Below are 12,771 nucleotides of genomic sequence, written 5' to 3'. Positions count from 1 at the left end.
CGTCTAAAAAACAAACGTGTTTGTTTTCAGTTTCAGGCGATCGAGTCGGGCGATCGGCCCAATCCAGCCGTAGTGGGCACCCTGTATTAGGCTCAACCACCCCTTAGCTCTATCATTCACCAATTGCCATTTGTAGTCTACAGATTCCTTGTCCTTGTAACTTTTTTTTGCATTTGATTTGAAATTGATTACTGACATTTCTGTATTGCTTCAATTCCCTTTATCTTATTGGTAAATAAAAGCTACTGCCCTACAGCACACTCATTAAGACAATTTTAAAACGTTGAGCGTGATCATTCACTAGGATACTCGGCTAAGAGGAAATCTGTGAGAGGACAAAAATAATAATATTCGGTTCCTACTTGTATTGTTACCACTTGGCCTGTCCATCTGGGTCAAGGCCAGGTTCATTTCCAGTCGACTCATTGCGACTGCACGTTGTCGGAGTTGAACCCATATGTATCTATAAGACATTATTTTAATTTTCCTCCTGTTTTCTCCACTAGGGGAGATACGAACTGGGGTTCGATTTGACATTTGATGGAACCTACTACTACGCCAGCTACAACAACTTTTTGCTGAGTGGGGAGCCGGAAAACTACAAAATTCAGATTTCCGGATTTTCGGGTAATGCAAGTGACGACATGACCATTAACAATGGCCAGGTGTTCTCAACCAAGGACCGTGACAACGATGCAACTGTTCGTTTCAGCTGCGCCAATAATCAAAAGGGAGCTTGGTGGTACAGGAGGTGCAGTTTAGTGAACCTCAACGGATTGTGGGGTAGCACAGAATCCAGGAAGGGCATGAGATGGGTCAGTGTAACCGGATATCGCAACTCCGTCACCTTCAGCGAAATGAAGATTCGAATTTACATTGAGTGACAGCTTTATGACTCCGAATAGTGTACTCGAGTAGCTGGTTATGTGTTGAATAATGTTTGTGTCACTATGAGTGTGTTTTTGTTTGAGGCATAATGAGACCAGCTTCCAAATTTTAGAGTTGTGAATCGTTTCATGCACAGGCACTTACACAAGCATTCTACACAAACACACACACACACACACACACACACACACACACACACACACACACACACACTCACACACACACACACACACACTCACACACACACACACACACACACACACACACACACACACATACGCACGCACGCACTCACTCACGCACTCACTCTCGCACTCACTCTCGCACTCACGCACTCACGCACGCACGCACGCACTCGCGCCCACACACTCACACACACGTTATTTATGTGTATTTATGCTTTGCATTGATTGATGGACTATGGGAAGACTGCAGCAACGTTTCTAGACAAATGGCGTGTCACCGTCAACCAAGGATGGGGCAACCAAGAGTCAAAACCGCACAATTTCACCACATTTTTGTATTCGTCACATTGGAGATAGATTGTTTTCCTGCCACTGCAACAGTCAGATATCTTCAGGCAATTAGAGGAACAGTAAGTGTACAGCCACCATTCGGCTCCGATTGACTTCGTGGCGCAACTTATGGTCAAATATTGCCTCAACTATCGAACGTAGACGCTCTAGCTTTTTTTTTTGTTTTTTGGATGTGGTAGGTGTTTTACAGCGTTCACAGCTACATAAGGTCACAGGAGCGTGCGGGACACATCAAACATTTTTCAGTTTGGCAAGAATTTTGAATTTTCCTTCGGTTGCAGCCGAAGCTACTCTTATCTATGTTAGGACCACCAAGAAATCTTTAACGTGCATTACTCGCACACGGTACCACCGAGATATTTCGTCCTTTTCCGAGGAGGCTAAGTGTTAGATCTTACCTGCCACAAGATTAGGGGTGTTGCTGAGAGACAGTAGTAAGAAGGAGCCAAGGAGTAACAGTAAAAAGGATGCACAAAGAGTCAGGAGCTCAGAGGAAGGGGCAAAGGAGAAGGGATCGGAGAAAGGAAAAAAGTGGAGACGAAAACAGAGACAACAGAACATCGTTAGAGAGCAGGAAAGGAGGTGAAAGGACCTCTATGTAAACGTCTGTACATATTTACCATAGCCGTGTTTTTCATTCCAATCCTATTTCATTAAGTGAGGCGTATGGAGCTGAATATACTTATAGATCTATACAGGGACACATGCACTTTCACAGCAGGGGCGGCTCATGGGGCTAAAAAGTGGGCGAGCACAAACGCTATTGCAGGTTAAATAAGGTCATCATCATCAGTATCATTGCCTTTCTCAACCTGGGTCAGTATATAGGCCACAAACAAACATTTCCACTTTTCCCTATCCTGGGCTAGCCTCTTGGTGTTATTACATGTCTTCCCACTTTTCTGTACATCGATTTCTGTGACTCTTCTCCAGGTTCCACGTTGTCTTCCCCTTGATATTTTACCTCGTGGGTCCAAACCCAACACTTTCCTTGCTATGCAGGTGCCCGATTTCCTGAGAGTATGTCAAATCCATCGCCACTGCCTTCTTTCCAGCTGATCTCTGACTGGGCCCTGTCTTATTCTCCTTAACACTTTCACGTTGGTGACCCAAGATTGCCAAGGACATAGTAAATGCGATCTGTATGATTCTCATATTAAGTCTTCGTCGATTTCCTGAAAGGGCCTAGAGAAGAATCTTTTCATGTCATTAACTTGAGTGTGCGTGTATTGTGTGTAATGTATATACTAGCTGGGCCCCCTTTCGATGAAAGGAATGATCGGTACATTAACATCAACTGAAAGTCATTGGCCTACTATTATCTACACTCTACTGGAATGGAACAATAAATCTTGAGTGATGCAAAAATTAGAAGGTCTAGATCTATACTCTTAAAACAAAATGCGCCTCGCGAAATATCACTTCCGGCACTTGTGCTGTGAAGGGCAGCAACGCAGATTTGTTTCGTTTCTCAGTGGAATAATCACAAAGGCCAAAGAAGGACAGGAACCTTTTGTCAAATATATTTGTCTAAATTCAGGAAATGAATAAGTAAAAAAATCGGGTGCTGTCATTGGGACGTATCTATCTTTTTTCAGGTACGTGCCAACTGTCAATTCTGTAGCTGTCGTATTTTTATGGGGAAAGGGATAAATATCAATTTGAATATTATTGAATATCAAATATCTGTGTAAATAAAAAAAATGGTGAAATGGTGTAGGTTTAACGCCCCTATCAACACTATTAGGTTATTTAAGGGGCGGGACCTTCTAGTTTAACGTCCGTCTCCGATAGGACCGAGCCAAGTGGGAAGTTCGTGTAAAGTGCCTTTCCCAAGGACACAACGTCGGACCGAGCTGAGGCTCGAACCCCCGAACTCGCAATCTAACGATTACGAGTCCGGTAGCCTAACCACTATGCTACCGACGTCACTTATCTGTGTATGTAAGTGCTTTCATGTTTTCATAACTCATAACGTGTGGGGAACTTTTGGGGCCATATGTTTGTTCATACTGTAAGTTTGTTTCTTTACGATACACATTTTACTAAAGGCTTTCTTCCTCCGAGGTCGTGTATTCATGTATATACATTTTATAATTGCATTTGCTTTTATTTATGCCTTACTGTGCTGAGTATATTTGTGTAGTCACTATAAAATTGGGCTTTGAAATGTGTATTTCTTTATTGGTTCATGTTCCGTTTTCATCATCATCATCATTGTCATCGTCATCGTCATCCTCCTCCTCCTCCTCCATCTTCTTCTTCTTCTTCTTCTTCTTCTTCTTCTTCTTCTTCTTCTTCTTCTTCTTCTTCTTCTTCTTCTTCTTCTTCTTCTTCTTCTTCTTCTTCTTCTTCTTCTTCTTCTTCTTCTTCTTCTTCTTCTTCTTCTTCTTCTACTACTACTACTTCTTCTTCTTCCTTCTCTTCACCCCTCCTCCTCCTCCTCCTCCTCCTCCTCCTCCTCCTTCTCCTCCTCCTCCTCCTCTATTGTAAATGTTCGTTCATATTGTACTCTCACTTAGACTCAATTTACATCGAATAGGAATTGGGCGGCAGCGACTATGTCTTTCAAGTTCAGCCCAGGCTGAATGGGATACAGCATCCAACCAGGCGAACGAAGACACTATACACGTATTATCATAAAATGTTTGCGCTACTGTGAAATCTAATTCCCTTTTTGTGCCCGAAATGGCGAAGAGCCCAATGCATGTGGGCATTATTAAGACTCTGCTCAGGGTGCTGTTCCCGGAGGATATTAAGTCTTTTGAACGACTCCCTTCTGTCTGTCTGTCTGTCTGTCTGTCTGTCTGTCTGTCTGTCTGTCTGTCTGTCTGTCTGTCTGTCTGTCTCTCCCTCCCTCCCTCTCTCTCTCTCTCTCTCTCTCTCTCTCTCTCTCTCTCTCTCTCTCTCTCTCTCTCTCTCTCTCTCTTTCTCTTTCTCTGGTCACAAATCCCCACTGGTCTGGTGTTACCACATACGTTTAAAGAGAATAATAATATGTTTGTGAGTGTCATCGTAATCTCTCCTACCCCGGCCCGAAAGTCACATTTTTTTCTTTACATTTCATTTACTACATGCAAGCCTTCTGTCCGACTCAGTTTCAAAATCATCAATTCAAAGAGGGTCCATTACAACAACAACAACAATTATAACAACAACAACAACAACAACAACAACAACAACAACAACAACAAAAGGGGGAAACAAATTTTTTTCTTCCAAATGAACAACTCAAGAGAGCAGCAATGGTATTTTTCTTGAAAAAGCAAGACAACTCAACAAGCTTTAAGGTGATACAATTATTTAATAAATTCAAAAATTGACGAGCGCTCATTTAACCACATCGTTACACAAATTTAGTAAAAACAGAAACAGTAATTGCGCGCGCGTGCCGTGTGTGTGTGTGTGTGTGTGTGTGTGTGTGTGTGTGTGTGTGTGTGAGTGTGTGTGTTCAATGCATGTAAGTGTACGAAAGTGTGTCCCTGTGTGTCTGCATGCATAAAAGAACATTTCTATTTTGAAATACATGTAAAGCAAATACATGTAGGTTCCAGACTGTCTAAAGTGAGAAAAATATAACTATCTACACGTATTTTCAGTATCATCATCATTGAAAAAAGATGCCCCTTGACTTGAGAGAATGGAACAAACGACAAAACTTCACATTTTAGGATCTTAAATGTGTTTTATTAGTGTGTTTCTCTTTCAATCAAACACAAATACACACACATAGATTAGCCAACATCAGAAGGCATAAGCAAGAGATTGAGCATCCAATGCCATGAGACTTTTATTTAGCAAATGGGCGAATCTTCATTTCACTGAAGGAGACAGAGTTTGAATATCCAGATACACCCTTCCAGATCAAACCTTTCGATGACTCCGTGCTTCCCCATGCTCCGTTGAGGTTCACTTCATGGCAGCTTTTGTACCACCATGCTCCGTGGTACTTCTTTGCGCAGTTGGTTGATGAAATTGAATCGTTGTCACGGTCCTTGGTTGAGAATGCCCGGCCATTGTGATGAGCCATACTGTCTCGTGCATTACCTGAAAATCCAGTTATCTGAATTCTATAGTTGACCGATTCTCCATAAAGCAAAAACTTGTTGTAGTTGGCGTTGTAGTCTTTTCCTTGGTATTTCATGTCAATCCTCAACTCGTATATTCCCTGGTGATGAGAACAATATGCTACTTAAGAATTACAAAGTTCTATCTGACATTTTGGGCCGTTTTGAGTTACTAGGACCATGAGGTCAGAAACCTGTCTGCTCTTTCAAAATCGCTAGAATATTTTGAGTCGTTTTCGTGATATTTAAAGAATTGCATTCGAAAAAAACTTGACATGTTGTGAAAGTCGAACATTTTAACGTCAAAATTCTTAAAAGTAGGTATTGAGCAGATAGAACTTTGTAATTCTAGGATAGCGAGTAGGAGCATCGAAACAACTATCTAATAGATACACGAATCTTCAACACAGACAATCCAAGCCGAAATGTTCAAGTTGAAAATAGCCTGTCCTTGATGTAGACAGAACAGGTTCAATTCAAATCCAAATCTGGTCTGAATGTTTTTGACCCTCCCAAAGATTTTCTTTAAAAACTGGGTGACCTAGTAGGGAACCTTGTGCAAGGCGTTAGAAACTGTCCTAAAATGAGTCTGTTCGTGGGCAATAAATTTACCGCAAAGATTAAAGAAAATAAAGGTAAAACGAATTAGACAAACAGAAGACATTCCGAATCATGCACAGAAAAGGATACAAGCACATGGGCACCGTGCACATGGCTGTCCGGGGCTGATGGAGATGAAATGGCTGCAACGCTGCATGCCCCCCCCCCTTCCCCTTTGCCCCTAAAGATTGAACAGCAACCACAACAGCAACAACAGCAACAACAGCAACAGCAGTAGTAGCAATGATGATGATTGTTGCTGTTCGTCCCTTGAGGCGACGAAGACCTTCTTGTCATTCTGAAATCGGGGGTGAGTGCGCAGATGACTAGTCAGACCGATCTATGCTCGGAAGGTCCTATCGTGGAGCGGACAAGGGAGAGTGGCAGAAGTTGGAGGTCTGTTCTGTGTGGCCAATCTGCGCAGCTCACTTGCACCATTTCGGTCTTCACAAGTCTCTGCGTATTTGCCATTTGCGAACTACAGCTAGCCTCCTGACTCTGTTCTGTGCTGTTTGCTTCCATGTTACGTGGTCGAAGCTGAAGGCCTTTATAAAAGCTTTGATGCTGTTAGTGAAACGCTTCTTCTGGCCTCTATGACAACGTTTCCCTTGTAGTAGTTATCCATACTAATTTCTCAGGCAACCAATAATCCAGCATGCGGATTATGTGAGATGCTCAGATATATTTTTTTTTATAGTAGAGGGTTTTACGGCGCTCGCAACTGCATAAGGTCAAATGAGCGCCTAGGGGTGGGTGTCAACAGAGAAGTCTTTACAGGGAATCAGACGTATTCTGCTCTCCTCTCTAGCTTTAACAGCAAAAGGTCTGCTTCGACTATCAAGGCACCCCAAAAATAGCAGGTCACAAGAGAGTGACAAACATGCAAAAGAAGTACAGGAAAAATGACAATAGTAAGGATTCGGAAAGAAAAAGCAGCAGTTCCCTGTTGTAGATCAGGCACAGTTATGAGCGTGACATGAATCAGCCCATTTACAATTCTACTGTGCTTGAACGAGAAATGTCCCACCTTTGGGAATGGCCTAAAGACACTACAGTCAGTGGCACTACCCCGGGGGGGCTCAGAGAAGTTGAATCTGCATTAAATGGCGACACAAGGCCTGCACAAGCAAGTACATTGTAGGCCTACTTCATTGTCCGAAACCTTGTCTTACTTTTAAATGCCCATAATTCGTATGACACAAATAGTGAGAAAATGGTTGAGTTTTTGGCATGTCGCTGGGAAATCGTCCATGTTTTCCCGCCAGAGCAGAGCATGGTGGTGAGAACTATCGCGCGATACATTTTGAGCTTGGTCGCATGGGTGGTCTCCTGTTCAAAGGGTCCTTGTGAAGTCTGTTGAAGGCGACACTAGCTTTGGCAAGCCAGGCAGTTACTTCGTCGACCATGGCAGTATTTCCGGACATGAAGCTGCCAAGGTAGGGGAATTTGTCCACAGCTTTCTTTGTTGTTGTCCGCTGATTATGATGACTGGCTCAACGTATGGCTCTCTCTCTCTCTCGAGGCTAGCTGGTGAAGCAGGTCATTCTTTTTCCGTACTGATTGTTATAAGTCAAAGTTGTTGCAAGCATCATTGAACTTGCCAATACTGTGTTGTATTTTCACTTCTGAGATCACTTTGAGAGCAAGATTTTCCGCGTAAAGGAGGTCATAGACATTGTTCGTGGAAATCTTGGTTTTTCGCTCGAAGTCTCGTAAGGTGAATTAAAAGACTGATCCATCTGTGCAGTACGGAATGCCGATGTCTGTCTCCGCGACAGTGAGTTTTTCAGTCAGCAGAGCCGCAAACATGATGGTGGTAATATTAATTACAATGACGATAGTACTAATAATGACAATAACACGGACATTAATGATACTAATAATGATACTAATAATAATAAGTGGCGTCGATAGCTTAGTGGTTAGGCTACCGACCCATAATCGTGACATTGCTGGTTTGGAGGTTCGAGTCTCCACTCACTCATAATAATGATAATAACAACAAGAATAGTAACGATAACATAAATATAAACGACAACAACAATAACAACAACAATAACAAAAACAACAACAACAATAACAACAACAACAATAATAATAATAATAATAATAATAATAATAATAATAATATTAATAATAATGATAATGATAATAATGATAATGGTGAAGATGATGACGATGGTGATGATGATGATGATGACAATAATAATAATAATCATCATAATAATGATAATAACAACAACAACAACAACAACAACAACAACAACAACAACAACAGCAACAACAACAACAACAATAAAATAATAATAACAACTACAGAAACGCCTGAAAACATAAACAGCAAGAAAGATTGCCCCAGCTACCATGAACACAACCTAAAACCTCTGCTTCTTCCTACTGCCACTACTACTACTATGTTTATAGAGACATGGTATTAAAAATGTGTTCAATGCAACTTCCAAATACAGTAAGGTTTTAAGGGGCCGGAGCTTCGGCTTAACGCCCATCACCGAAATGACGGAATCAAGTTGATGTAAACGGATACAGTAACTTCTACTTTTTCTGCTACCAATAAAAATATATTTAGTGATACCGGCCAAAATGCGGAGGATAGTAAACCAGACTAATATCACGAGAAATTATAAAAATACAGCAACAGGGATATCAGCTTCAACATTGTCAATTTTACTTCACACGCACAGTGCTGCCACATATCTTTGACAATGCAATATGTCAAAGAAAAAAGAAAACATGCAAGAAAACATCAACAAAAATAAAAACAAAAAAACAAAAACTCATTAACTTGCCTGATTTGTCAGCTGGTGAACTTTCTCCAACCCAAGCCAGAAATTGCCGGAGAGGTCGCCGAATTCGTTCTTATAGTCCGCCCAGACACGGAAAAAGTCCACGGCCGCCGAAGCACGTCTCTGTAGACATAACAGAACATAATGCCAATTTGTGAGGCTTGCTATCATGAAACATATTAAATCACAATATCGACAAAAATAATAATGTCTTCTAATTTTGATTATGAAACCATACGCAATTTCAAAGAGTGTTTTTATAATCAACGAACTTAATGTTTAAAAAATCTTGAAGTCCTTTTCTAAACAACTGCACTTCAGAGAATAATTGTTAAATCTATTCAGTTTCACGTCAATGCAGGGTTTCTTTAAAAAAGAAAAAAAAAAACACAGTAAAAGGGCAATAACTCGGTCATGTCTGCACTAATTCTAACAAAGCTTGGGTCCGGGTAAATCGCTGAATTTTATTTCGTACAAGTGTTCAGCTAGGGGCGTGATCGGTCCATTCTGGATTCAGAAGACCACGACAGTCACATCAGATGGGTATCCCAACGTGCTGAGAAAGTTTAGGAGAAGTTTGGGGAGGATGAGGTATTGTGCTGTAGATAAGGCCTAGTTCCAGAGGGATGGAGTAATAATAATAATAATAATAATAATAATAATAATAATAATAATAATAATAATAATAATAATAGTAATAATAATAAAATAATAATGATAATAATAATAATAGATAGATAGATAGATAGATAGATAGATAGATAGATAGATAGATAGATAGATAGATAGATAGATTGCATTTGTATAGCGCAAATCCCCGCTCAAAAGCAAGGTCTATGCGCTTCACAATCTGAAACAACCTCAACTTCCTGGGAAGCATACAGTGCCAGCAGCCATTTAGAGGCGCTAAAACACTAACATACTGATAAAATCTTTCGCTGTCTATGGCTGGGTACCCATTTCCACCTGGGTGAAGTGAGGAAAATTCGTGTGAAGTGCCTTTCCCAAGGACACAACGTCGGGCCCGCGGCTCGAACCCCCGACCCCGCAACCTCACGATTACGAGTCTGGTTGCCTAACCACTAGGCCACCGACGCCACACACTTATATGCCATAAGTGGCCCCTGCATGGCTTCAGAAAAGTTTTGGGAAACGCCTGAAAAACGGAACGGTTACAATAAATGAATGCTCATCCCATTCCTCCGATTTGAGCCCATTTAATTATTTCCTTTATGTTTTTTGGGGGGGGTTGCTGTTGTTTTGTTTTTTTGCAAGACAGGTAGCGTCTACAGAGAAACAACCCACATATAACCGATATTTGAAAGTCAAAGTTGAACACGAAGTCCAAAGAATCAACCCAGAAACATGCCACGGGGTTATCAAAACCTCCCGAGGAGCGATAAAATTTGTGTGGAGAGAAATGTTAATGGTCAACACCTGGAGCATCAATTTAAATAGCAACCACCTTCCCTGAATTTACTTTCTAGTGTATTAATTTTAAAGATTTTTTCTTCATTTTTCATTGCATAGATTGTGACTTGATCTATTTGAAATAGAACAATATAACTGATTTTTAAGAAGTTGCAAAAGTTTTGAGTTCCCTTCAATTTTGATTTGGCAGTTTTCGAAAACATTTATTGATTTTCGTTATATTGACAAATGTGAAGTATGTGTGGTGGAATTTTATTTGATTGAAGTTTTGTTGAAATTAGTTCAAAGATGACTGAGTCCTTATCATGTAAATGGGTCTTCTTATTTAGATTACACTCCAAATACCGTATGTTGGCCACAGATTTAGAGAACATTATCTACTCTCTGGAAAGTCACAACGAGAACAGCGATTTGGTTTATTTATTTATGGGCTGGGTTTTTTCATCAGTCTGTACTAGAATGATCATGGCTATAATGTTGATCTTACCTGTTTTATATCAATCTACGGTACAGCAAAACAACGTTGATATCGCCAGTGTTGTACACGTCTTTTGTATCAACCTACGGCACAGTAAATTATCGATAATCTCACCTGTATAGCAGCCTGCATTACATCACAATTATAACGTTGGTCTCACCTGTATTGCATAAATAATATAAGCCTGTGTTACAGTATTGTACTATGATGTTCATCTCACATACGTATTGTATCAGACTGTATTGGACTGGCTATGTAAAATTCAGCTTTTAAATGACCCTTTGGATTGACTGAGCAATTAACTAGTTGGTTGATTTAGTTTGAACGGTGAATTTGGCAGATAGCAGAAATGGCGATATGAAGCTGGTTAGCCAACAAAATGACATTACATGTAATTAAATGAGAGGGTATATTAGCTTCAGTGAAATAAGGCCTATTGTCTGCGAAATTTACCAATTCAAAGACAATGATAATGTTGATTTCACCCGTAGTGTATCCGCCTGTACTTTCTTACTTACTACCCGTTACGCCATCTGGCATTTAGGGCAGCAACAAAGGATCTCCAGCTCTGTCTGTTTTGGGCCATCTTGGTCAACATCCCCCACGAATGGTTCCAAGACTTCATTTCAGATTCTACTGTGCGTCTCCAGGTCACTTTGGGTCTGCCCCTCTTGCGATGTCCTTCGGGTGTCCAGTGGAGGGCAGTCTTCACAATAGAGTCTGGTTCTTTTCTCAGAACATGTCCAATCCATCTCCATCTTCTCCTTTTTATTATGGTGGTATCGGCCTGTATTACAGTACAATTATGATATTGATCTCACCTGTATCACGATCCAGCCGTCATTGTCTGTAACGGTGTCGCAGAGGAGAAGTTGACCGTTAAAGAAACTGACCAGCGGGCTTGGACCCATAGCCTTGGCATCAGTACATGATTGGGGCTGAAGAGAAATCCACAGAGAGAAAGAGAGAAAGTTTCGAGGACAGCTGTAAGAAATGGCAAGACGAAGGTGGTTTTACCAACTACATGACCTTACGTGTAATAAAATGGGAGGGTATTAGCTTCAGTGAAATAAGACCCACTGCCTGCAAAATTCACAATTGACCGTTCAAAACTAAATCAACCAGATAGATTGTTACTCAGTTAATCCACAGGGCCATTTAAAAGTGAAATTTTACCAAGTCAATCCAAAAGTCTCAGGTGACCAGCTAGTTTATCATACAGTCTGTCTATAACGAGTTTATCAGTCGACAAGCATCTTTAATTCTAGGATTCCACACCACTTTTGATCATGTTCTAGGCAGGAAATACGAACCTATTGCTGTCTCACGTGAGATTTTTCCTATGTGAAAAATCAGTTAGGAATACTTGAAACTGTAATGGGATTTTATCTAATGCAAGGTTGTAACATTTGTGAGGCAGCATGGTGGAATCAGGCTCTCGTCAATTTTTGGGCATATTGAGTTATTGGTATCACCTTACAGCTTGTTCATTTGTCTTGCTTTCATTGAAAATATTACCCATCTATCTTCAATAGAAGTGGAGATATTTTGGATTGAAGGAGGTGGGGGTCACCTGATTTAAGAGGAAACATTAGCGAAAAAATGGCGGCCAAAGCTTGGTAAATTCCAAAGCTGGAGAGTCCATGGAGACTGTAAACTTACATTTTTGTGCCTTTAATCAACGTTTTCGGTGAAATCCTCAAAGGAGTATGTTTGTAAATGGACGTAAAAGGTGTTGAGCCAAAAAACAACAATTTGATAAAAATTGCTAAGCAGGGAGAAAAGTGCTGTTTTCTTTGATTTCATTATTTTGACGAAAGCCTGATTCCACCACGCTGCCCCACATTTTAAAAGCATCCTTACACGTTATCTTCCATGTGATAGATAGGTGTGAATAGAGAACCCATCCAGACTCAAACAGACAGACAGACAGACAGACAGACAGACAGACAGACAGACAGACAGAT

General features: G+C 40.7%; 2 protein-coding genes across 2 annotated transcripts in view; one reads left to right on the top strand and one right to left on the bottom strand.

The window, feature by feature from the left end:
• Positions 1-1,110, top strand: part of LOC101853576 (angiopoietin-4) — a gene marked incomplete in the record, with an annotated part of 12,770 nt that extends 11,660 nt beyond the window's left edge. Inside the window, 1 exon segment of the mRNA XM_013086768.2 lies at positions 507-1,110. Within this exon segment, the coding sequence (XP_012942222.1) occupies positions 507-541 (35 nt within the window).
• Positions 1,111-4,708: 3,598 nt separating this feature from the next.
• On the bottom strand, positions 4,709-9,194 carry LOC106012790 (ficolin-2). The gene is made up of 2 exons (XM_013086764.2): positions 8,895-9,194; positions 4,709-5,615 (listed from the first exon to the last, which is right to left on the bottom strand). The coding sequence occupies exons 1-2, from the start codon at positions 9,064-9,066 to the stop codon at positions 5,215-5,217; spliced, it is 573 nt and encodes a 190-aa protein (XP_012942218.2). The 5' UTR covers positions 9,067-9,194; the 3' UTR covers positions 4,709-5,214.
• Between the last annotated feature and the right edge of the window lie 3,577 nt (positions 9,195-12,771).

Source organism: Aplysia californica, unplaced genomic scaffold, assembly GCF_000002075.1.
Source record: "Aplysia californica isolate F4 #8 unplaced genomic scaffold, AplCal3.0 scaffold00502, whole genome shotgun sequence".
In the NCBI taxonomy this organism is placed as follows: domain Eukaryota; kingdom Metazoa; phylum Mollusca; class Gastropoda; order Aplysiida; family Aplysiidae; genus Aplysia; species Aplysia californica.
Note: the sequence above shows the minus strand (reverse complement) of the source record. Positions and strands in the feature narration are given on the sequence as shown.